This window comes from Oncorhynchus masou, chromosome 13 (assembly GCF_036934945.1).
Source record: "Oncorhynchus masou masou isolate Uvic2021 chromosome 13, UVic_Omas_1.1, whole genome shotgun sequence".
Classification (NCBI taxonomy): domain Eukaryota; kingdom Metazoa; phylum Chordata; class Actinopteri; order Salmoniformes; family Salmonidae; genus Oncorhynchus; species Oncorhynchus masou.
This window is the reverse complement of record NC_088224.1, coordinates 22,358,577-22,384,963: the sequence shown is the minus strand read 5'-3', so window position 1 is coordinate 22,384,963 and position 26,387 is coordinate 22,358,577. Positions and strand designations below refer to the sequence as shown.

Below are 26,387 nucleotides of genomic sequence, written 5' to 3'. Positions count from 1 at the left end.
CTCATCCTAGTGTGGTCAAGAGTAAACATTTAACAGGATCCTTATCATCCTAGTGTGGTCACGAGTAAACATTTAACAGGATCCTCATCATCCTAGTGTGGTCAAGAGTAAACATTTAACAGGACCCTCATCATCCTCGTGTGGTCAAGAGTAAACATTTAACAGGATCCTGCATCGCACGCTTTTCTACCTCAAGATGTTCAGAAGAGGAAAACATTCCCTCATAGAAAGTCAACTGTAAGAAATGGATCCCCATCCCACATCCACTGTAGAGACATGAAAATACCAACACGGGAGGAAATCTACTTATTAGTCGAGGTCGAGAACAGTAGATTTCCAATTTAAGGAAAATTGCACATCTTTATGAAAAGGTAAACAATGAAAATCACTTTAAAACAACTACCATTCATATATCATTCAACAGTAGAGAAGTACACAGCATCCAGTGACTATCCTGCTGTGTTTCAGCATACCAAGCAGAGAGAAGTACACAGCATCCAGTGACTATCCTGCTGTGTTTCAGCATACCAAGCAGAGAGAAGCCAGTGAGACAAGTGCCCTAATACGGACTTTGGCTTTGAGTGATGTAAATTGCACTGACCTGAGGGTCAAGGCCAGCCGACACCATTATAACCAATCATGCATCTGCGACTATCATTACACACTGATCTGGATGCATTGGCCCACCTTCTCTGATATCAGAGTTAAGCACTATGAACTGCTCAGAGGTCAGATTTAGACCACCCCCATATGGTTAAGCTGTGAGAGGAGTGTGTGAGCTACACAGATCTGGTATTAACTCTACTCAGCTGTGCTCTACACCCCATTACTGGTGCTACTGGTGATAGTAATAAATGACAGAAAGCCTCTGCAGTGTTGGAATAGAAATGACATCCTAGTTATTACAGTGGTACATCAAAAGAAAAGAAAAAGCTAATGCCTGTTAGTAGTCAAAGTTCTGGAAAGATATGGGCCTGTGTGAACCAATTGGTTTTGCCATCACAACTTCACTTGCTGTGACATACAGTTTCTCATTAAGTGTAATGTATATTCTTCTACTTGTGCAGGTTCCTCAAACATGGACATTAAAATAGAAACATACCGTCCTACAAACCTACAAGTGTTACGGTGTCACAACAATATTTTCATAATTACATTTTTTTTTAATTTAAAAGTTCCTGGGAAAACGTATTTTTCTTTTTTGGTTGTTGGTTCTGTTTTGTGCTAATAGGTTGTAAAGAGGGAGCTGAAGAAGGGAGGAGGTGAGAGAACAGAAAGAGGGTATGGTTCTAGGGAATGTCAGCCTGGCTAGGGGTCAGGGGTGAAAGGTCAGGCTGGTCTCAGTGGGGCTGTTCTTCCTGGGTGGCGATGGGTGTGGCCTCTGGCCATTTCTCTACGGGAACAGAAGGGTCAGAGGTCGCTGTAGAGGTCAACACATCGCCAAAGTCACCCTGAGATGCCGTCGGGCTCATCTTGACCTGCAGGGTGGAGGAAGAGATAAAGATGTTGAATGAATAAATGAAGACAAACAAATTCATTCATTTTTATCATCTGTTGTGTTTTGATGAATTTCTCCCCAAATATTCAAAGATAAATATTTTAGGGCTCCTCCAAATGTACTGAGAAGTGATTAAGTTCTTACTCACTCCTCTTCTCATCTTTTACCTTTAAAGTCTCGACTTTCTCCTCAAACGACTTAAAGGTGGGTGTGTTCCTGTGAAGAGGGACACGGGATGTGAGTAGAGCGGGACGAAGAGGAGTGATATTGCAGACTAGTGTGTTCCCTATTTAGTGCACTACTTTTGACCAGGGCCCATAGTTGTACCCTATATAGGGAATAGGGTGCCATTTTGTACACAGCCTAACAGACACCCGACTTCCATATCCAGAGGACTGTGGGAAAGCAGAGGTGGGAGGTCGGGGAAGAAAGCAGAGGTGGGAGGTCGGGGAAGAAAGCAGAGGTGGGAGGTCGGGGAAGAAAGCAGAGGTGGGAGGTCGGAGAAGAAAGCAGAGGTGGGAGGTCGGGGACGAAAGCAGAGGTGGGAGGTCGGGGACGAAAGCAGAGGTGGGAGGTCGGGGACGAAAGCAGAGGTGGGAGGTCGGGGACGAAAGCAGAGGTGGGAGGTCGGGGACGAAAGCAGAGGTGGGAGGTCGGGGACGAAAGCAGAGGTGGGAGGTCGGGGACGAAAGCAGAGGTGGGAGGTCGGGGAAGAAAGCAGAGGTGGGAGGTCGGGGAAGAAAGCAGAGGTGGGAGGTCGGGGAAGAAAGCAGAGGTGGGAGGTCGGGGAAGAAAGCAGAGGTGGGAGGTCGGGGAAGAAAGCAGAGGTGGGAGGTCGGGGAAGAAAGCAGAGGTGGGAGGTCGGGAAGAAAGCAGAGGTGGGAGGTCGGGGAAGAAAGCAGAGGTGGGCGGTCGGGGAAGAAAGCAGAGGTGGGAGGTCGGGGACGAAAGCAGAGGTGGGAGGTCGGGGAAGAAAGCAGAGGTGGGAGGTCGGGGAAGAAAGCAGAGGTGGGAGGTCGGGGAAGAAAGCAGAGGTGGGAGGTCAGGGAAGAAAGCAGAGGTGGGAGGTTGGGATACATAAAAGGAGACACATTTATCGTCATTGTTTTCATAAGGAACGTTAACTGAACCCTGTCTGGATGGGTCGTCGGATAACTATAGATGATCCCAGAGTGGCCACATTCCAGTCTCTTCTATTCACAGATCATATAGACTATTTACTGTCCAGAGGGTAAAAACACTACGATTACAAGAACGGGGAAAAGGAAATAATGTTTGTGTCAGAAATGCACCTCAGTCCCTATAAACTACAGGGGTGTTGGCAGTTGCATCGCGACCAACAGATGTAGGCTCTTCATTTGATCACTCTTTTTGCTGGGAATTTTCCTGCACAGCGGGGAATGCAAACTTATAGTGTATTTGAGGTTTAAAATAGCTTCTAATGTTTGTGACTTCCATTTTAAAATGTCAGAACTCAAGCCAGTTTTTCCTCAAGTCCACAAAGCTGCGAGACGTTATTGTAGAAGGTGCTACAGAGGATGGTTCCAGCAAGCCGCGGGTTGGTTGTTAATGTGCGTGTTCCCTTACCTCATCACGGGCATACTAGCAGAATGCTGTAGGGAGCGTATGCTATCCGACAGCATTAAAAAAGAGAGATAGGGGGTTAGCAAAGAAAGAGAGTGCCCCAGTGTGAAGAGGTAGAGACACACATTCCTTCATTCATCCTTTATTTCCTACATTCAATCCATGCATCATTCAATCCAAGTTAAATTGACGAGTGACTAAGAGTGTGTTGAGGTGAAAACAGGCCTCAGTTACCATAGTCATGTATGGCAATGTAGACCTACTGTACACAGACAGTCATGCAATCACAATAAGCATTGGAATGAATCCTCACAGATCTCACACAGAACCAAATCCCCCTAACACAGAAGAACCCATGCAGTACAGTGTCAGATATGAACTCTACTAGCAGCCAGGGGTTAACACTCCAAGACGACCTACAGAGTATTGATCTAAGCAGCATCTAAAATGACTTAGATGAACTAACTAACGGCACCGGCAGGGACAGTCTTACCCAAAGGAATTGGAAATAGATTGCAATCTGTAAAGGCCAAGTATTGTGTTAAAGACATGTACAGACAACAAACAAAACATTTCCCATGATAAGACGAGCATGTGTATTCTCCCTGCCACGTCAGTCCCCACTCTACTTGATAGAATACACTACAGAACTTCAGGTCTAAGCTTAGGGCCTCTCTGTGGTAAAAAAAAAGAGCCTGTCTTTGTATGTTTCCAAAATGGCGCCCTATTCACTACACGGTGCAGTACTTTTGACCAGAGCTCATTGGGACCTGGTCAAAAGTACTGCACTATATAGGGAATAGGGTGTCATTTCAGACGCAGACTTGTGTGTGCCTCACCTGACGTCCTCAAACTTCCTGCTGATGGCTGAGCCCATGCTGGTGAAGGCTGCCGTTGCCTTCTGACCAGCTACGGAGAAGCCCTCTGACGTCTTCTTGTAGCTGTCAGGAGAGAGAAAGGGAGAGCAAGACGGAATAAGAAAAAATATGAGAGAAAATAAAGAGACCGAGAATGTACACATTCCCCCCCTGACTAGTCAGCATGTGAGAGCTGACTCTGCAGAATACACACCTGCATGTGTGTGTATGCCTGTGGTTTTATTTTATTTTACTAGGCAAGTCAGTTAAGAACAAATTCCTATTTTCAATGACGGCCTAGGAACAGTGGGTTAACTGTCTGTTCAGGGGCAGAGCGACAGATTTGTACCTTGTCAGCTCGGGGATTTGAACTTGCAACCTTTCGGGTACAAGTCCAACACTCTAACCACTAGGCTACCCTGCCACCCCAAGTGTATAAGTGTTATGTGTGTGTGCGTCCATGTGTGTGTACAGCCACGTACGCAGTAGAGGTGGTGACCTCCTGCCAGCTCTTGCTGATGTTCTGTTTGAGCTCGTTGAGAGGAGTGATGCCCAGCTTCCTCTTGATGTCTGCCACCTGCTTCTCCTTAGCTGCCAGCACCTGAGACAGAGTCACGACCTCATCCTCCACCTGAGAGAGACATGGAGACACACACACGGGGTGCAGGGGTGAGACACACACACCGGGTGAGACACACACACACGGGGTGCAGGGGTGAGACACACACACCGGGTGAGACACACACACACGGGGTGAGAGAGACACACACGGGGTGCAGGGGTGAGACACACACGGGGTGCAGGGGTGAGACACACACGGGGTGCAGGGGTGAGACACAGGGTGCAGAGGTGAGACACAGGGTGCAGAGGTGAGACACAGGGTGCAGGGGTGAGACACACACGGGGTGCAGGGGTGAGACACACACGGGGTGCAGGGGTGAGACACACGGGGTGCAGGGGTGAGACACACACGGGGTGCAGGGGTGAGACACACTGGGTGCAGGGGTGAGACACACAGGGTGTAGGGGTGAGACACACAGGGTGTAGGGGTGAGACACACAGGGTGTAGGGGTGAGACACACAGGGTGTAGGGGTGAGACACACACACAGGGTGTAGGGGTGACAGGGGTGAGACACACACGGGGTGCAGAGGTGAGACACACACGGGGTGCAGGGTGAGACACACACGGGGTGCAGAGGTGACACAGGGGTGCAGGGGTGAGACACACACGGGGTGCAGAGGTGAGAGACACACGGGGTGCAGAGGTGAGAGACACACGGGGTGCAGAGGTGAGACACACAGGGTGCAGAGGTGAGACACACAGGGTGCAGGGGTGCAGACGGGGTGCAGAGACACACGGGGTGCAGAGGTGAGACACACGGGGTGCAGAGGTGAGACGGGGTGCAGAGGTGAGACACACGGGGTGCAGAGGTGAGAGACACACGGGGTGCAGAGGTGAGACGGGGTGCAGAGGTGAGACACACGGGGTGGGTGAGACACACACGGGGTGCAGAGGTGAGACACACACGGGGTGCAGAGGTGAGACACACACGGGGTGCAGAGGACACACGGGGTGCAGAGGTGAGACACACGGGGTGCAGAGGTGAGACACACACGGGGTGCAGGGTGAGACACACACGGGGTGCAGGGGTGAGACACACACGGGGTGCAGGGCAGGGTGCAGAGGTGAGACACACACGGGGTGCAGGGGTGAGACACACAGGGTGAGACACACACGGGTGGGGTGCAGGGGTGAGACACACGGGGTGCAGGGGTGAGACACACAGGGGTGCAGGGGTGAGACACACAGGGGGAGACACACAGGGTGTAGGGGTGAGACACACAGGGTGTAGGGGTGAGACACACAGGGTGCAGGGGTGAGACACACAGGGTGTAGGGGTGAGACACACAGGGTGTAGGGGTGAGACACACAGGGTGTAGGGGTGAGACACACAGGGTGTAGAGGTGAGGCAGTATTGACTGAAACAAATGTAATTTAACGGGTTTTTTCACCCCCAGAACCAAAATTCTGTAATTTGTACAACAGAGTTGTTATACATTATAACACTGGAAGTATCTCCATTCTTATAATACCTAGACTTGAACCAGGGTTCCTGACTTACCCTGAGCAGTTCCTCTCGCAGCTCCTCCTGTTCCTCCTCTGTCAGGGTGGGGACGGAAGGGGACACGGCCACCGACATCACTGCATCCTCCCCTACCTCTGTGATAGAGTCTGGTCTCACAGCACCTGGAGAGATGCAGTGGGAGGGGAGGAAAGAGGGAGGGAGGGGGAGGAGAGAGACGGGGAGAGTAAAAGAGAGAGAGTTAAGAGAGACATCCTCAGAGTTTCTGATCCTCAAAGGCTTGAGGATACAGCAGGTGTTCAATGATAGCTGTCAACTTAGTAGTGTTTCTCCTTCTGGAGTGGAGGAAGAAGACAGTCCAGTGTCCACGGGCGGTGGAGGGGGGGACCAGCTAGATTAAGAGAGCCTTTGAAGGGCAGGTGTAAAACACACACACAATATTGTGGTCTCACTTCTTTGATGTTGGACTCTCAGCCTTGAGCAGGCCAGTCAGCCACAGCTCTACCCTGTAGGAATTGAAGAGTTTATTTCCAAAACACTATATCCACCAATCACAGTTGTGTTTATTCGTAGGATTTTTGTTTTGTTTAACGCTATATATCCATTGTTAAGCTGGAATGGAAAATGTTCGTATCCTGTATATTCGACTGTCATATGCGGTTGTCTGTGGATAAGAGAATCTGCTAAACATATATTGATGTCACAAATGTATCATTTGTACAGTTCTTTAAACATTTAGTTATATTTGACTGTAAAACCTATAGCAGTACTACTTATTTCTCTGAGTGAGAGGCGGATATACAGAATTTTGCAAATAAAATGGATTGTCTCTCAGAAATGAAACATCAAGTGATAGACATGTATTTGTGAAAAATCTGTCATTGAACAAACGCCATGATTAGATAGATTGGGGTGGTTTTTCACTCAGAATTGATTTAAAACAATAAAAGCAAATGTACCAATATTTCTGAAAATGTATATATAGTGTTTTGGAATGGAAATCTTCAATTGTAACATGAATGAAAGCTGAACCTTCTGGATGGAGACGTTGAGATTATTCAGCAGGAGAGAAACAGCCATGCAAGAGAAAGTGGGGTAGTTCAGAACAGAGTTGTCAATCAAAAAGACACTGAGGAAAAGGCCGTCAGTGGAATAAAAACTCCAATAACTGATCCCTGGCAGCAACAAAGAACCATGTTATGAAAAATGTGGATATTTTCAAATCTCTTTTTGGGGGGGGAATGTGGATACCACATCAAGAGTTACTGTCTTTCAATTATACTTCCTACTTTATAATGATTCATCAATCTATTAAAAAAAATCAAAAAGGCACATGGTTCTTGCTCTGTAGGAGTCACTATGTAATTACTGGTTAACTAATATGTGCACTAATACTAGTTAACAAATCAATTTCCCATGCTGCTGATGCAGCCCTAACTTTCTCTGATTGGAGAAGAGGAGTTTTGGCCGGCGCAGCACGAATCATGGGTGTTCCTTGTGATCTGGTTTTGACCCCGGGAACGGATGGTCCTGTAATTGATTAGTGTTAGAGAGAACTGTTGTGGTAACAGAAGCTCAGACACAGAACGGCAGCTGACATGGATCTATGGATGTTACCTGTAGGGATGACAATTGATTGCATCAGTAGCCTGTTTTAGATACCCACTTTTCTTCATGCTTTACATGAACGGCTAAAAAAGTGACTTGATACTAAACCAGTAATGTATTGGACTTAAGAGATTGAGTGACTTTCTGGTCCTTAGTGCTTGTTGGCCACATTAAGACTTCGGGATGAGGAAGACCATAATGACTTGAACAATTAGCTCCTGGGTAAGGGACAGTGTATTGGAAATAAGAAACAACCGAGTGGGTTTGCTCAGCGAACAGACATCACACCAAGAGAATACAGAGAAGACTGGCTTGGCCTCACGAGTAATTATGAACCAGTAGCAGCATGCTCTTCAATGTTGCTCAAATTAACATCAATCTAACAGAAATGTACCCAACTATCAAATAATATTTCTATGAGATAAATTGTGTAGAAATGCTCAACACATTCACTCAACTCTTCTTGACCTTTCCTATTGTTTCCCTCCCTCCCCTTGACGACGAGGGAGTGCCACTCAGGTGTCTGCGGTCCAGGTAGCCATACTGCTGACAGTGACAGGTCTGTGTAATCTATACCACCATCCCAGACCGCGAGGGCTTCTACCTCATATGGGTTCGAACAGGGGCGTCTAACTCCTTCTGCCCGCGATGTTGAAGCAACTATAAAGATGAGCCTACATCACACAAAACGCTGATCGTTTTTGCTCCAATGTAATGTACAGGTACTCTGTATTCACAGCCCAAAAAAGAAAGGCCACTACTTTAAATGAGGCACGTCTGTTGAGAACTGAGGTTAATCCCATCAGAATGGCAGCGTATAATCAGCCTGTTAGTATAACAAGCCAAAAGGGTTTTTTAAATTGTTAAATTAAGTAAATTGAACCTTTCTATATATTTTTTTACAGTGGCCTGTGTAAGCTAATTATATTACTCTAGGTTATCTGTAACTAGTAATGATGGGATTCCAGCATAGTTAAGAGTCATGTAACTCTGTTCTATTTTTTGACCAATATTTGTTTAAAAGGGCTTTGGCTGTGGTACCAGCTTTGTTCAGTCTTGTCATAGCTTGACCAAGCTCCTCTGATGCACGACAATCCACTCTGTTTCTTCCTAGGAGTGTTTTCAGTGTGGTCAGAGTTCAACCCCCAGCAACCACCCAACCATTTGACATCTGCCCCAGACAGACCCTTTTATAAAGCAGGTCAGAATGTGACAGCAACAGAACGCAGTTGAATGCACACACATCAAGAAACGCAAAGGAGGTCTCCTTTTGTTCACATGCACCCCCCCCCCCATCTCATTTGCAAACACCCTATCCACACCCCAGTACAAATACAAACTTCTTCACTCACACACACACTGCTCTGGTTACCTCTGGCTGTGACAGTCACGTGCGGGGAGCCCGGTGGTGTTACAATGACGCTGGGGGACAGATAGAGGTAGCTGCTATTCACCCCCTGCTCAAAGTCAAACGGCGACTTGTATTCCTGCTCCAGAGCGTCCATGGCTGTTGCCTGGCTGGGTAACGTGGCTCCAGGCTGTGTTAGGTGGCTCCAGGCTGGGTTAGGTGGCTCCAGGCTGGGTTAGGTGGCTCCAGGCTGGGTTAGGTGGCTCCAGGCTGGGTTAGGTGGCTTGGTCCAACCACAATGACTCAGGTCACTGCAGCAGCTGAGATTGCCTGCATGTGCTCGGACACATGCAGCTGGGGCACAGTTCAGTCAGTGCTCCGATTGTCCTCTCCTGGTCTGGTAGACGCACGGTACTCCTGTGTCGTGTGTGTATGTGACAGTGTATTACGTGACAGTGTGTCGTGTATATGACAGTGCGTGTATGTGTGTGTCAGTATGTGACACTGTGTTGCGGTCGGACACACAGCTCCAGCCGGGCTAGGCTCCTAGCCTGTCTGTCTCGGGGTCTGTCTTTCTGCTGCAGGCTCACATGACATGCAGTCATCCAGGCAGGCCGAGGTGGCGTCACGACAGTTGCTCTGTGGTGTTAATGAGTTACCTTCCCTTTAGCTGTCACCCTCTGCCGACACTGCAATCACCAACCACCAGTCATTAGTCAGGCACTCCCAGTCCCCTGGTAGCTAGGCTTCTCTGTTGGAAATAATCCCAAAGGTCACTGGTGGATTGCTGCAATCATCCACACATCCAGTTTCTGAATCTGCACACCCAGGAGGTTTTTAAAGGAAAATACCATAAAGATGCTAGGCTATGCTAGCATTTGTGGAATGCAGGCGCTCTTCTGTGATGAGTTTCCAGCTCTAGTATACAGCCCTGGTCGCTCTCTCCCTCCCTCTATCGCCCCTTCCCCATCCATCTTGTCATCTTGGGAAAAACGAGGTTCCATTTGTTGGTTGGTCACATGACACGCTCAGGCCCGGGACAGGGCAGGCCCGTGAGATGGAAGCAGCCGTAATCTGCAGTGTCCCAGATTACAGCGAGCCGCTAATCCAGTTCAGACTGTCCAGCTGGGAGCTCCACTGTACTGTTACTGTACAGAAAGAGACACTATGTACCAGAGAGCAGGTAGCTGCAGCTGTATGTACCAACACAGAGCTGTGCTGTAGCGTGTGGAGAGAGCCTTGCTGTACTGTATGTAGTAGTCTACCAATGCCGAACTGTGCTGTTTAGTGTCTACTGCAGACAGAATAGATTAACTTTTTGTGAGAGTAGGCATTTTAAAATATGTCCATGATAATGGTAGCCTATGCGACACCTACACTGGTGTACAGTTCAGGCCAATGCTCACTAGCACAGGTCTGTTTCAGAGCATAGCCTTAGCGTCCTTTTCCCATGGTGCTCGGCAGTAGCGGGGTCAGTGTTTGTATTGTGTCACACTAAAGTTCTGTATGTAGCCACTTCTGTACAGGTCTACATTTAATTTTATTTAATGAGACAAGTCAGTTAAGAACAAATTCTTAAATACAATGACGGCCACCCCGGCCAAACCCTCCCCTATCCCGGAAAACACTGGGCTAATTGTGCGCCGCCCTATGGGACTCCCGATCACAGCCGGTTGTGATACAGCCCGGGGTCGAACCAGGGTCTGTAGTGACGACTTAAACCACTGCGCCACTCAGGGGAGTGGTAAGGAAGGAAGGACCCTGGATTGAATGGAGCAAGGTTCTGCCATTGTTATAGGAATCTTGGATTTGTCCGTTTTTATCTTTGTAAGAGCCATGTGTTTCCTAGCAACCATCTGTGTAGGATTGCGAACTATAGAAATTATTCTACCAGTGAAATATATGGAGAGTGTTACAGTATGACAAGGCTGTGATACAAAGATTCAGGTCACAATGAAGCCTTACAGTGAGTACTTCCATTCCTTACAAGCAAGCAAGCAGGTGCGCGCACACGCACGCACGCACACACACACACACCAATCTCGGCACCTCCTCATTCTCTCCAAAGTTGGTGTGAAGAGTTTATAGGTCACGGATGTTTGCCTTTCTGGCTGGTCCTTGTTGGCCGGTGACAGAGTACACACACACACGTAAAAATACGAAGTAAAAGTCGGCCATTCATCATCTTAAAGGGAAAGTGTGATATTATTAATGCACATTTCATTCTAACAGCAAAATTTGTACCCGTAAGTAATATGCTATTCATTTATCTGAATGTTGATAGATTGTATTATGTGCTCTAGTGATGTCTGATTGGAGTTTGATTGGTTATACCTAGGAATTCCTATATGGGAGCACAAAGCAGGCTCCGTCAATCATTACAAATGACTTGAAGCTCAAGCTAGCTACATCTGTGTGATTTATTTTTGTATTTCCTCCTTCCACGGATATAAGAAAAGCAACCTGTAGGTCGAGTAGTCACACTTCCTTGCCAACAAGTAGAACTTTACAATAAGTTTTAATATTAGAAGAATTATAGTAATAACTTATTGAATCCATGCAACTTCTCCACAGTGGCGTGTATACAGGAATGCCAGTCTCTTGACAAGGTAGACGAAATTCGAGCAAAGGTTGCCTTCCAGAGAGACATCAGAGATTGTAACATTGTCGGGTTTCACGGAAACATGGCTCACTCGGGATACGTTAGAGTCGGTACAGCCACCCGGTTTCTTAACGCATCACGCCGACAGAAACAAACATCTCTCTGGTAAGAAGAAGGGCGGGGCTGTATGCCTTATGATTAACGAGTTGTGGTGTGATCATAACAACATACAGGAACTCAATTATCTACCAAAAGAATTATCTTCGATTATAATCACAGCCGTGTATATCCCCCCAAGCAGACACATTGACGGCCCTGAAAGAAATTCATTTGACTATGTAAACTGGAAACCACATATCCTGAGGCAGCATTTATTGCAGCTGGGGATTTTAACAAAGTTAATCTGAAAACAAGGCTCCCTAAATTTTATCAGCATATCGAATGCGTGACCCGGGCTGGCAGCATTCTGGATCATTGCTAATCTAACTTCCACGACGCATACAAAACCCTCCTTTCAGCAAATCTGACCATGACTCCATTTTGTTTCTCCCAGCCTATAGAGAGAAACTAAAACAGGAAACACCCGTGCTCAGGTCTGTTCAATGCTGGTCTGACCAATCTGATTCCAAGCATCAAGATTGCTTCGATCACGTGGACTGGAATATATTCTGGATAGCCTCAGACAACAAAATTGATGTATATGCTGAGTCGGTGAGCGAGAATATTAGCAAGTGCATCGGTGATGATGTACCCACGGTGACTATTAAAACCTTCCCCAACCACAAAAAGTGGATTGATGGCAGTCAAAACTGAAAGCGCGAACCACCACTTTTAACCAGGGCAAGGCGACCGGAAACATGATCGAATACAAACAGTGTAGCTATTCCCTCCGCAAGGCAATCAAACAAGCTAAGCGTCAGTATAGAGACGCAATTCAACGGCTCAGACACGAGATGTGTGGCAGGATCTACAGTCAATCACAGATTACAAAAAGAAAACCAGCTTTGTCGCAGACACAGACGTCTTGCTCCCAGACAAACTAAACAAATTCTTTGCTCGCTTTGAGGACAATACAGTGCCACTGACACGGCCCGCTAACAAAACCTGCGGGCCCTCCTTCACCGCAGCCAACGTGAGTAAAACATTTAAAAGTGTTAACCCTCGCAGGGCTTCTGGCACAGACGGCATCCCTAGTCGTGTCCTCAGAGCAAGCGCAGACCAGCTGGCTGGTGTGTTTACGGACATATTCAATTAATCCTTATCCCAGTCTGCTGTTCCCACATGCTTCAAGAGGGCCACCATTGTTCCTGTTCCCAAGAAAGCTAAGGGAACTGAGCTAAACGACTACCGCCCCGTAGCACTCACTTCCATCATCATGAAGTGCTTTGAGAGACTAGTCAAGGATCATATCACCTCCACCCTACCTCACACCCTAGATCCACTCTTACCTCCTCAATAGGTCCACAAGGGACACAATCACACCACACACTGCCCTAACCCATCTGGACAAGAGGAATACCTATGTAATAATGCTGTTCATCGATAACAGCTCAGCATTTAACACCATAGTACACTCCAAACTCGTCATTAAAGTCGAGACCCTGGGTCTCGACTCCGCCCTGTGCGACTGGGTCCTGGACTTTGACCGGCCGCCCCCAGGTGGTGAGGGTAGGAAACAGCTCAACCCAGCTGATCATCAACAATGGGGCCACACAAGGGGGTGTTCTCAGCCCTCTCCTGTAGTCCTTGTTCACCCATGACTGCGTGGCCAAGCACGCCTACAACGCAATCTTCAAGTTTGCAGACGACACCACAGTGGTAGGCTTGAATGCCAACAATAACGAGACGAACTACAGAGAGGTGGTGAGGGCCCTCGGAGTGTGGTCAGGAAAATAACCTCACACTCAAGAACCAAACAAAGGAGATGATCGTGGACTTCAGGAAACAGCAGAGGGAGCAGCCCCCTATCCACATTGATGGGACAGTAGTGGAGAAGGTGTAAAGTTCCTCTGTGTACACATCATGGACAAACTGAAATGGTCCACCCACACAGTGTGGTGATGAAGGTGCAACAGAGCCTCTTCAACCTCAGGAGGCTGAAGTAGTTTGGCTTGTCACCAAAAACACTCAAACTTTTACAGATGCACAATCGAGAGCATCCTGTTGGGCTGTATCACCGCCTGGTACGGCAACTGCTGCGCCCACAACCGTAAGGCTCTCCAGAGGGTAGTGAGGTCTGCTCAACGCATCACCGGGGGCAAACTACCTGCCCTCCAGGACATTACACCACCCGATGTCACATGAAGGCCAAAAAGATCATCAAGGACAACAACCACCCGAGCCACTGCCTGTTCATCGTTGCCCATGAAAGGAAGTAAGCCTAGCAAGCAAGCAAGCAAGCAAGCAAGCATTTTAGCCAGGTATCCTAGGACAACAAAAACTAAAAGAGTGTACTGTATGCCATAGACCAGATCGGCAACATGAAACAGAGGATGTCATTGGCGTTTCTCTACAAGTAGGCTGAGTCTCACACACACACACACACACACACACACAAATCAGTACCATGGACAGCCACATATTTAGCTCACGTTGATTGGACTAAATTGTCTTTGGAATCTTTTATTTGTCCCTGTATTAGACTAAGCAGGGGTGATTTGAGGATGTTGAAATGGTGCTGGAATAGTGGAACAAGCTCCTATATTCTTTGCGGCAACTCTCTGGTGTTCTAAAATCAATAGTTGTTTAGTAGTCAGAAACTATCAGAACCATGAACTTGCTGAACTAACTGTTTGTGACATGCAACATGCTTTGTGGACTCCACTGAACAGTTGCTCCCCGGTTCTGTAATGAAAAAAAAGGTGTGGTTGAATTTATTCTCCCACAGTCTTCTTATTGTCTCGGCCTTAACCCTATATATCACGGGGTCAAGGCATATGAACTAACAGGTTATAGAGCAAACACAATTATGAGAACACATTGGCTGTAATATGGCTGTAATATGCACTGCCTCTCTATTTAGGTGTAGGCTTACAAGTTAAGTATTTGTTTTCAGTGGGGATAATGATTGAAAACAGCAGATAGCCATCTCTTTGGCTGAAATGTTCATTTCAAGAAACCCGAGCTGGCAACTTTAACCTTACCAGTTACACATAGAACTCCATAAACCAAATAGGCTACTGATGAAAGAGTGTTTAAACTGGCAAAGGAAGGAGTGCCACTGTTCTTTGAATAATTGTCTCTTACTTTAGCTTCCTGTTTTTCTTATTCCCTCAAAACCGGGACCAGTGTCAGACATCCATTTTACCACTGCCCAGCAGAGTTTGACAAACAACGGCCACCGTGGTCAGACAGAAAGACGCTCTTTTAAGTTGTTAATACTCCACAGCGACTTGTCAGTAGATTATTCCCTGCGCACCGTGTCACATGGTGGAGGGTCCCAAACAGGAATCATGAGACACTGGCTGGATGGATGATGACTTTCCAGCCCAGACCCAGCCCAACCGTGGCTGGCCAGACAGTCAGTTAGGGGCAGGATAGAAGCCAGACAGTGTGGAGATGAAGAGGCCTAGGATTTCTCCACACCTAACAAGGGGGGCATCACCCCATGACCATGGGACACTGAGGGATGACTCAAGTCTCCAGTCCAGGCCTGGACACAGCCAGGGGTGTCATTTGAGAGGGGAGGCCCGCGATATCCACAGTGTTATGATAGGAGGCCCGTGACGATCTACTAGAGAGGGACTTCTCCTGAGGCACCTCATGGATATGAGGGGAGCTTTCCTTGGGCGTAAATAATAAAAGAGAGCAAATCTATATTTTTTTGGTGTAATCTGAGCTAGAAGACAGCTTATCTTTCAGGCTCTCACAACAATGTCATTCAGAGATGGCAATCATGTCCTTCTCCCGTGGAGATGTTCCTTGCTCTACATTTGTCTCGATTTCCTCAAGATCTTATGAGCAGGAATCCCAAATTGTTCTCCACTTGAACCCAAAAACCAGCCGGGTTATTGAGTTTGACTTTTACAGCCAGGCCCAGGTTTCTTCCCTCAGTGTAATGTTAGTGCTCCCCCAGGCTCGCCGACAGCCTGTTGACAGCCTAGCCAAATCACAGTCGGATGAATAACTCTAAGAAATAGACCCTGTATTGAATTCACATCTACACATTCACAAGTAATAGATGTGGTAATTAATTTACATAAAGTAGACATTGTAATTAATTAACAAAGTAATAGACATTGTAATTAATTCAAAGTAATAGACATTGTAATTCACAAAAAGTAATAGACCCCATAAATGAATTCACATAAAGAAATAGAAGCTGTAATGAATTGAGAGTCACACTGCACCCCGAACATTTCCGATGCCAAGAGTTTATAGCACTGTGCTGTTGCAGGGGTTGCAAAGGGGAAAACATTAGCGGCATAACAAGAATAGCAACAACGTTAACGGCAGCATACGAGCAAAGATGGGAGACTGCAGGTTCTCCTTCTGTGATCCTCCTCATATACAGGCCTTTGTCTTGCATCACAGGACTTGGAGGAAGTTGGGTGAAAATAAAGCATCAGATACACAAACCCTTCTGGGATAGAAGTATGGACATCCCATTGCAGCTGACATGGAATCATCATTTAGCAGACGCTCTTATCCAGTGCAACTTACAGGAGCAATTAGGGTTAAGTGCTTTGCTCAAGGGCATGGTTGGTAGATTTTTCACCTAGGTTCGGGGATTCGAACCAAACCTTTCGTTTACTGGCCCAACTCTTAACCGCTAGGCTACCTGCGATCTGGTCAGGCGTGTCGCCATCTTCTGCTTGGTAGTAGGGCTGAGCAATATGGCCCAAATACAATTTCACTGTCATTTTCTGATTTGACAGTATGATGGTATTTTATGTTTTTGAATAATACAAGTAAAACATCTACTCAATGAGTAGTGTGTGACCCTAGGCTGGCAACACATTCATTTTGATTTCAATGTGTTTCCATTCTGATTGTTTTATACTGTTCAATTAAACGTCAATCCCCAAAAATGTCATGCACTCATTTGAGGTCATTTACACATTGCCACATAGGGCTGCAAGATATAGGCAAAAAATCTAGGCCTTATTTTTAACCAAACGTTGCAAATGTGACTTGTGATTTTGATCTAAACACTTGGATGAACTGTTGCAATCATGGAAATATAAGATAATAGTGTGGGGCCTCCCGAGAGGCACAGTGGTCTATAAGGCCCTGCGTCACAATGCAAGTTGAACCAGGATCTCTAGTGGCACGAGTCCAGGCTTAGTCTCAGCATGGATCTGTGACCAGGAGACCCATGGGACGGCACACAATTGGCCCAGCGTCGTCCAGGTTAGGGGAGGGTTTGGCCGGGATGTACATGTACCATCGCGCTCTAGCAACTGCTGCGGCGGACTGGGTGCAGTGCATGCTGACACGGCCCCCAGGTGTACAGTGTTTCCTCTGACACATTGGTGCGGCTGGCTTCCGGGTTAAGCGGGCATTGTGTCAAGAAGCAGTGCGGCTTGGCTGGGTTGTGTTTCTGAGGACGCACAGCTCTCAACCGTCGCCTCTCCCGAGTATGTACGGGAATTGCAGCGATGGGAAAAGACTAACTACCAATTGGATATCACGAAAAGGGGGAGAAAAATAAAATAAGAGTGTGCACTTTGAGAACAGTGTTGTTTGAAATGACAATGAATGAAATGCCAGGGAGGAGTTATTGTGACCAAAGTGTTGACAAGTGTTTCCTAGGGGACCCTATAGTCTTTGGCTAAATTAAATGTTCTCTCTTAGCTACTTCATGTAGCGAACATATTCATGCTTTGCGTATTCCTCTTTGCTTTAGAAGATACTGTTGCAAACTGATTTAAGTCTACACCATCACTGGTTTTAATAGGCTGTATAGGTAATTACTTTGACTCAGTACATTTATTAGCTAGCTAGCCAGCCAGCTAACAAGCGATTAGCATTAGGTGCTAACAAGACTTAGGACCAACTTGCTAAGAAAAGACAAACTAGCGGTTTGCAGATGTACGAAACACAACCAAAGTGTAATTATAGAACGCTAGTGGATTTATATTAAAAAGCAAAGTGAAAACAGCATTGTTGACAACATTGTTGCATGAGCTGCATTGACCATGCAAGCTGAACGCGTGTCTCGTGGTCGAGGAACAACAAAATGTGCTCCTTGAGTGACAGGGGACGGGGCTAGGTCTTTGTGGAAAGTGGCATGGAAAGAGAGAGGACTCAAGTAGCGAGGTAAACTATAAAAAAAAATTGACATTACATTTAAGAAACTAAAAACATTCAAACAACATTATATATCGTTAAGTAAAAACCCAAACCAGTCCGTGCATCAATACATCGTAAAATAAGGTACCGCTCAGCCCTAATCTACAGGTAGATTAACTGCCTAAATAAAGGAGAAAAAAATACTTGAGTAAATGAGGGATACAAAGTATATTGAAAGTAGGTGCTTCCACACAGGTGTCCATCATGCTTAGCGTCATGTATAAAAATGCCCAGTTGCCCATTATTTTGGCTACCATGGCTAGAAGAAATGTCAGGGACTTTGAAAGACGGGTCTCAAAGGAGCGTAGGGGGTTGAAGGAGTCACACGCTCCTCATTAAGGAGTCTAAAACCCCCTATGCTCCTCATAACACTTATGGGAGATTCTGGAGCGACGCCTGAGAAAGAGTTTTTACCACCACCATCAACAAAACATCAAATGATGGAATTTCTCATGGAAGAATGTTGTCACATCCCTCCAATAGAGTTACAGATACTTGCAGATTCTATGCCAAGACACTTTGAAGCTGTTCTGGCGGCCTAACGCCCTATTAAGACACTATTTTGGGGGTTCCTTTATTTTGGCAGTTACCTCCATATGACAACTGTCTGCTTCTTGATGTTTTAACCAGGTCTTACAGGAAGAGATGTCAGTCTCCGTCTTGGCTGGTGGGGGTGGATGTTGCTGCCTCAGATTCTGAAAGTCTTCCTACAATAGCCAGACCTCTGAATGGAGCCAGTTGTGTCTTATTGAAATCTAATTAGAGTAACTTTGCCATGACCTTGGTCTTACAGTAATTACTATCATTAGGTTAGACCGCATCTCAGAGAAAAACATGTTTTGAAGCATACAGGAAGGAGAAAAGTTACATTTTTCCTCAGTTCACAGCATTCCAATGTATAGCTAGCTTGTGGTTAATGCTACATTATGAAAGGAGATCAATAAGAAATATTTTGTTTGCCAACAAAAGTTTAGAAAAATTTCTGATTGAAATATCTGGGATGTGTTACCAAAGGCAAGCAACACTGAAGCATGCATGAGAGCATCATCTGTTCCGGACGACTGTGTGATCACGCTCTCCGTAGCCGACGTGAGTAAGACCTTTAAGCAGGTAAACATACACAAGGCTGCGGGGCCAGACGGATTACCAGGACGTGTGCTGACCAACTGGCAGGTGTCTTCACCGACATTTTCAACATGTCCCTGATTGAGTCTGTAATATGCTTCAAGCAGACCACCATAGTCCCTGTGCCCAAGAACACAAAGGCAACCTGCCTAAATGACTACAGACCCGTAGCACTCACGTCCGTAACCATGAAGTGCTTTTAAAGGCCGGTAATGGCTCACAACACCATTATCCCAGAAACCCTAAACCCACTCCAATTTGCATACCGCCCAAACAGATCCAGAGATGATGCCATCTCTGTTGCGCTCCACACTGCCCTTTCCCACCTGGACAAAAGGAACACCTATGTGAGAAGGCTGTTCATTGACTACAGCTCAGCGTTCAACACCATAGTACCCTCAAAGCTCATCACCAAGCTAAGGATCCTGGGACTAAACACCTCCCTCTGCAACTGGATCCTGGACTTCCTGACAGGCCGCCCCCAGGTGGTTAGGGTAGGTAGCAACACATCTGCCAAGCTGATCCTCACCACTGGAACTCCCCAGGGGTGCGTGCTCAGTCCCCTCCTGTCCTCCCTGTTCACCCACAACTGCATGGCCAGGCACGACTCCAACACCATCATTAAGTTTGCTGACGACACAACAGTGGTAGGCCTGATCACCGACAACGACGACACAGCCTATAGGGAGATGGTCAGAGACCTGGCCGGGTGGTGCCAGAATAACAACCTATCCCTCAACGTAACCAAGACTAAGGAGGTGATTGTGGACTACAGGAAAAGGAGCACCGAGCACGTCCCCATTCTCATCGACGGGGCTGTAGTGGAGCAGGTTGAGAGCTTCAAATTCCTTGGTGTCCACATCAACAACAAACTAGAATAGTCCAAACACACCAAGACAGTCGTAAAGAGGGCATGACAAAGCCACTTCCCCCTCAGGAAACTAAAAAGGTTTGGCATGGGTCCTGAGATCCTCAAAAGGTTCTACAGCTGCAACAGAGAGCATCCTGACCGGTTGCATCACTGCCTGGTACGGCAATTGCTCGGCCTCCAACCGCAAGGCACTTCAGAGGGTAGTGCGTATGGCCCAGTACATCACTGTGGCAAAGCTGCCTGCCATCCAGGACCTCTACACCAGGCGATGTCAGAGGAAGGACCAAAGATTGTCAAAGACCCCAGCCACCCCAGTCATAGACTACCCGCCCGCTCGTGCTGGCTTTCTGTCCGACTCCTACCCGCCTCAGCAAGAACTGGTCCCGAACCCAACCACAGTCCCACAATGTCATTTAGGCGTAGCCCATGTGACACAGCTCACTTGCTAGCCATGGTCCCAGCAATGTTGCGACCTACATGCAATATCAAAAGCGCTAAAATAACAGAAGAAATAGATTCAATTACCAGAGAGTACTCTACACCATTGAGACCACACATACTCTTGCATGCTTAACTAGGAGAGGTAGGCTACTGAATTTAAAGCAGCAAATTCTGGAGTTTGTATATAAAGTGAAAGAGGTGCTTTTAATACAATGGGTAAACCTAGGTTAACACATACAAAGCAGAAAGATGACCATTTCCAGAGTTGTCTATATGAACGACAGCACCGCAATGATCTCCGTTTAGACCCGCAGCCCTCTACTGTGTACCCTTTGCACATGACAAATAGACTTGATGTAGGCCCAGGCTTCTTGTTACTTCTGATCTACACTATCAGTCAGAGTGAAAAATAAACATCTCGTTGGCCCTTTCACATCCCACTAGTGAGGTGGTAGCCTACTCGAGGTAAACTGCAGCTCACATATGTACAATGTCTCCACAAATACGTTACATCACAGCATAAGGCTCGCTAAAGTAAAGACATATCTGGGCCTCATTTTGTACAGAAAGACATTCCCCGGCACTGTACCAACGAATGGACCCCTGAGAGCAAAAACGGACCCCTGAGCGAATACAGTAGGTAAGTAACCAATGGCAACTATGAAACAGAAAATAGGAAGGGGTGTTTGTATCAACTCAGCTCAATTAAACAAAGAGGCAGAGAAGTACATTAAAAACATTAGAACACCTACTCATTGAAGGGTTATCTTTATTTAGACTATTTTCTACATTGTAGAATAATAGTGAAGACATCAAAACTATGAAATAACACATGGAATCATGTAGTAACCAAAAAAAAAAAAAAGTGTTAAACAAATCAGAACATATCTTATAATTTGAGGTTCTTCAAAGCCACCCTTTGCACACTCTTGGCATTCTCTCAATCAGCTTCACCTGGAATGCTTTTCCAACAGTCTTGAAGGAGTTCCCACATATGCTAAGCACATGTTGGCTGCTTTTCTTTCACTCTGCGGTTCGACTCATCCCAAGCCATCTCAATTTGGTTGAGATGGGGGAGGGGGGGGGGGCAGGTCATCTGATGCAGCACTCCATCACTCTCCTTCTTGGTCAAATAGCCCTTACACAGCCTAGAGGTGTGTTTGGTCATTGTCCTGTTGAAAAACAAATTATAGTCCCACTAAGCGCAAACCAGATGGGATGGCGCATTGTTGCAGAACGCTGTGGTAGCCATGCTGGTGTGCCTTGAATTCTAAATAAACCACAGACGATGTGGGGGTGCTTTGCTGGTGACACTATAACACCTCCTCCATGCTTTACGGTGGGAAATACACAATCGGAGATCATCAGTTCACCCACACCGCGTCTCACAAAGATACGGCGGTTGGAACCAAAAATATCCAATTTGGACTCATCAAACCAAAGGACAAATTTACTCCGGTCTCATGTCCGATGCTCATGTTTCTTGGTACCAAGCAAGTCTCTTCTTATTGGTGTCCTTTAGTTGTGGTTTCTTTGCAGCAATTCAACCATGAAGGTCTGATTCACACAGTCTCCTCTGAACAGTTGATGTTGAGATGTGGCTGTTACTTTAACTCTGTGAAGCACTTATTTCGGCTACAATTTCTGAGGCTGGTAACTCTAATGAACTTATCCTCTACAGCAGAGGTAATTCTGGGTCTTCCTTTCCTGTGGCGGTCCTCATGAGAACCAGTTTCCTCATAGCGCTTGATGGTTTTTGCGACTGCACTTGAAGGAACTTTCAAAGTTCTTGACATTTTCAGTATTGACTGACCTTCATGTCTTAAAGTAATGATGGACTGTCATTTCTCTTTGCTTATGTGAGCTGTTCTTGCCATAATATGGACTTGGTCTTTTACCAAATTGGGCTGGCTTCTGTATACCCCCCACCTTGTCACAACACAACTGATTGACTCAAACACATTAAGAAGAAAAGGAATTCCACAAATTAACAAGGCACTACTGTTAATTGAAATGCATTCCAGGTGACTACCTCATGAAACTGGTTGAGAGAATGCCAAGAGTGTACAAATCTGTCAAGGCAAATTGTGGCTATTTGAAGAATCTCAAATATATTTGGGTTTGGTTAACTACATGATTCCATATGTGTTATTTCATAGTCTTGAAGTGTTCACCATTATTCTACAATGTAGAAAAAAGTCAAAATAAAGAAAAACCCTCAAATGAGTAGGTGTTCTAAAACTTTTCACCTGTAGTGTATATGTTTACTGAACTGGAGCCATTCCCTAAGTAACACCAGTAAACCCTACAATAAAATACATTTCCTCCCTGGTAAAACAGTTCCTTTTCAGGCCTTTGTCATTACGGTTACCTTAAATTCTGATGAAAGACACTATATTTCTTTTAAAAAATGAAAAAAAAAGTGCCCCTTCATCTGTTTAGGCACAATGTTTTGCTGATTCTGGTCAATTAGGCTCCAGATGAAGGTGCAGTCAGACATGGGCTCTTCTACTGCTTTTACCCGAAGCACTAAAAACAAACTGTACATCTCACTCTGTTGCCATGACAGCTGCCTGACAAGAAGAAAACCATTGACTGGTTGTCCCATCATGAGTCACCCTGATGAAAATCTTGGCAACAGAGCTGTTTCATATCCAGTGTACACTGGGACTAACTATTTTCAATTAAAAGGTCATAAAAAAAGGGGTCATATTTGCTGTGTATTTGCTGGCATGTGAACAACACTGCCTTTTGTATTGAATGCCAGGTCTGCTTTTGATGAGCACGAACATACAAAAGGTATCAAAAGGTATTTTTTGTGTGTGTGTGTGTGTGTGTGTGTGTGTGTGTGTGTGTGTGTGTGTGTGTGTGTGGAACAAGCAGATGGTCCTCAGGAAACAGCATCACCTCTATGTGCCGAAGGATGCTGATCCTGCTCATGACAGGTGACTAAAATGTAATCTATATAGAAGAAAAAGACAAGCAGGTCAGAGGCCTTCCTACCTGGCAACCCCTCCTGCAAAGTACACAAACAAGACACTGTGTGTCTCTGGCATCATCCTGCAATCTGTTGTTTAAACAACACGCTGCTCCCTGGCCTGCCTGCCCTGAATACCAGCTGCAGTGAGACGTGAGAAGTGGGCAAGCAGACATGAACAGAGAGGAAGGAGGAGAGGGAGGCACAAGGCAGATGGCTGCCCAGCAGGAGAGGAGAGGAAAGGGAGTAATCAAAGCCAGGAAAGATGCATTCAGCTGCTACCTGTCTGGCCCTGCATCGAATCACCTCCCAAGAGGAATGTTGGGCAGAATGGGAAACTGAGGGGGGGAGGGAAGAGAACAGGGAAGTGGTCAGAGGGGTCATAGGGGACTGGCGTGCAGACATAGACAGTGGGAGAATCTCATTCCATACTCCTTGCCTCCAAAATACCATTGAATGAGAAAGCCAGAGGTCCCTCCCCTCTGACCTGCTCCTCCAATGGGTTTTGAGAAGGTGGAGGGAGTTAGGAAGCGAGGAGTATGCAATTCAGATTATCCCAGTGATGTTCCTCCTCAAAATGACACTCAAGTGGCATAGGTTACTACCTGGATCGTTAAAGTGAAAGGTGTATATCATTCTGGGAGTAAAACCATAGGCTAGACCTGTAGAGACATGAAGTGTTTACCTATTTCCGAGATGGCAGGAAAACTGAAAAAGTGCTGATAGACTACTAGACAACATTCTGTCAACAGCACAAGGGTAGCCTAGTGGTTAGAGCTTTGGACTAGTAACCGGAAGGTTGCACGTTCAAACCCCTGAGCTGACAAGGTACAAATCTGTCATTCTGCCCCTAAACAGGCAGTTAAACCACTGTTCCTAGGCCGTCATAGAAAATAAGAATTTGTTCTTAACTGACTTGCCTAGTTAAATAAAAAAATAACCACAAGAACATTGCAAATCTAAGGCTGTTCATAACCTAGTACACTTTAGTGATGAGGCCTATCAAATAAACATAACAGGACAACATCATACACATAGTACATTCAAAGTGTTTAAATTTAATTGTGACAACTGTGCCATCAGAGACATTGTCTACAACGGAGATAAAGAAGTTGTTCACAAACCTTTAAAACGACGAAAGACATACAGTAAACTTATCAAAGGGTAAAAAAGGCATACATGTGAATGATCAAGAAGGAGAACAATCTGTACACAGTAAGGAATGTATGACACATCTAGAGCAAGGTGTGGTGTGTGGGCGTTCCTGGAGCAAACATATGGTAAACTGTATTTTCAACCCACTTCAGAGAAAAGAACAGCAAAACAACGCATAAATGTAATGCTTGAACCAATATTATGGCTCTTTCATACGCGTGCAACAAAGTAACGTTAACAATTGAGGCTGGGTTTTAAATTCGAGGACTAGACAGACTTCCTTGTCTTATCTGCATTGTTTATCCTCCCACATTCAAAGAACAGGAACATTGTACAATGTTTGACTATCTTGTTTAACTTGTCTGGTTTGAGATTAATGGCTTGCATATTATTGTCTGGGTATATCGAAGACTAGAACATTCTTTGTTTTAGATTTTATTTTTTAAAGCTTCTGCAGAAGGCTGAACTTGAGTTAGTTAACATATGCTCTGATTAGCCTACAGCTAGCTGGCTAACTTTGGTTAGAAACAAACTAAACAGAGTTTTAAAATGGTTGTCAGTAATAGTACTATCATTTTGCATGCTGTAACAAATACCTTACCTTGATCTGCTTGTTCCATCCTCACGCTATTTGCTGTTGCTGCTATTCTTATTTGATCCAAAAGCTTGCAGGTTCCCCACTTCGCTCCTGCAATCTTGTGCACTCACATGCTCGCGGTAGGTGGGGTCCTCTGTGACGTCAAGCCGTAGAAAGAGCACGTAGAAGTATAAACAGAGGGTGCGTTCGTAAATTCCCTCTGGCTATCTACTTCGTCTTCAGAGAGCTCTCGTCTGAGTTTGCCAGAGCGCAGAATAACTAATGAATTTACAAATGCTCAACACCCGTTGAATATGGCCGTTGTCAGTAAACGTCGACAAAAACTAAACAAGGCAGTTCCTAGACCGTCATTTGTAAATAAGAATATGTTATTAACTGACTAGCCTATGTGACCGATGTGAAATGGCTAGTTGATTAGCGTTGGTGCGCTCTAATAGCGTTTCAATCGGTAACATCACTCGCTCTGAGACCTGAAGTAGTTGTTCCCCTTGCCCTGCAAGGGCCCCGGCTTTTGTGGCGTGATAGGTAACGATGCTTATAGGTAACGATGCTTTGTGGGTGTCGGTTGTTGATATGTGTAGAGGGTCCCTGGTTTGAGCCCGGGGCGAGGGGGAGGATGGAAGCTATACTGTTACACCTAGTTAAATAAAGGTAATGAACACAGGCTAACCAGCTCTTCTAGGATGAGTAAAATGTTCAGAGTGAGGTGTTCTCTCATATGTGTCTGGAAGTAGCTAGTAAGCTAGGCAACGGTCAGGCAGTGGTGCTTGACTGCCGGTGTGATGCCAGAACGCTTGGATCAACCCTACACCGCGTCCAGTGTGGGCTGCCAGAGCTAAATTCTCTGAATTTACGAACACAACCAGATCCAGGCACGTGTTTCAATGTGTAACATGTAATCAAGCTGTCTATTTCAGCGCGCCAAGGCTGACAAACTAATATTTCACATTTCGTTATAGTAATTTTTCTATATTTCATTGTAGGACAGCCATATTGATGTCTTTCTGAACATACACAAGTGGATTTAATGTGGCCCCAGAGTGACCTTCCAGACTGGGTTTCAATCTGACCTGTAACCTAATTGATATACACCCAATATGAGTTTTGACTCAAGACTATAACCAGACTGTCTATAGACTGTCTGTTGACACACCAGACTGGTTGTATGGGTATGCATATTGTATTACCCTCCCTTTCACTCTGGATTTAGACCTGACAAGGCTTTATATACACCTGCCATTACCAGAAACAGAGTGGGTCACACTCCCCATCATGTTCACACACTGTGTCCTTGTTTAGTCCTTTACTGGTTTTGAAACTGGACGCTAGGCCTAGCAACGCATT

The 26,387-nt window shown here is 45.9% G+C and overlaps 1 protein-coding gene across 7 annotated transcripts; it reads right to left on the bottom strand.

Moving 5' to 3' along the window:
- Nucleotides 1-333: 333 nt before the first annotated feature.
- Nucleotides 334-25,177, bottom strand: LOC135551906 (tumor protein D52-like). Of its 7 annotated transcripts, none has more exons than XM_064983188.1 (8): nucleotides 25,047-25,177; nucleotides 6,064-6,188; nucleotides 4,422-4,570; nucleotides 3,922-4,023; nucleotides 3,576-3,602; nucleotides 3,086-3,127; nucleotides 1,647-1,714; nucleotides 334-1,478 (listed from the first exon to the last, which is right to left on the bottom strand). In XM_064983188.1, exons 1-8 carry the CDS (start codon nucleotides 25,063-25,065, stop codon nucleotides 1,447-1,449), a joined length of 564 nt encoding a protein of 187 aa, XP_064839260.1. In that variant the 5' UTR covers nucleotides 25,066-25,177; the 3' UTR covers nucleotides 334-1,446. The 7 variants fall into 7 exon arrangements, with proteins under 7 accessions (XP_064839260.1, XP_064839256.1, XP_064839261.1 ...); XM_064983184.1 differs by having other exon boundaries at nucleotides 1,666-1,714; XM_064983189.1 differs by lacking the exon at nucleotides 3,086-3,127.
- Between the last annotated feature and the right edge of the window lie 1,210 nt (nucleotides 25,178-26,387).

Bases quoted from the DNA above. Each gene is read 5' to 3' on its own strand.
- LOC135551906 (XM_064983184.1), bottom strand. The intron at 4,571-6,063 runs GTAAGTCAGGAA...TGTCTCTCTCAG, and splicing joins TGCGAGAGGAACTGCTCAGG to GTGGAGGATGAGGTCGTGAC. The intron at 3,603-3,921 runs GTGAGGCACACA...TGGCCTTTACAG, and splicing joins AGGAAGTTTGAGGACGTCAG to ATTGCAATCTATTTCCAATT.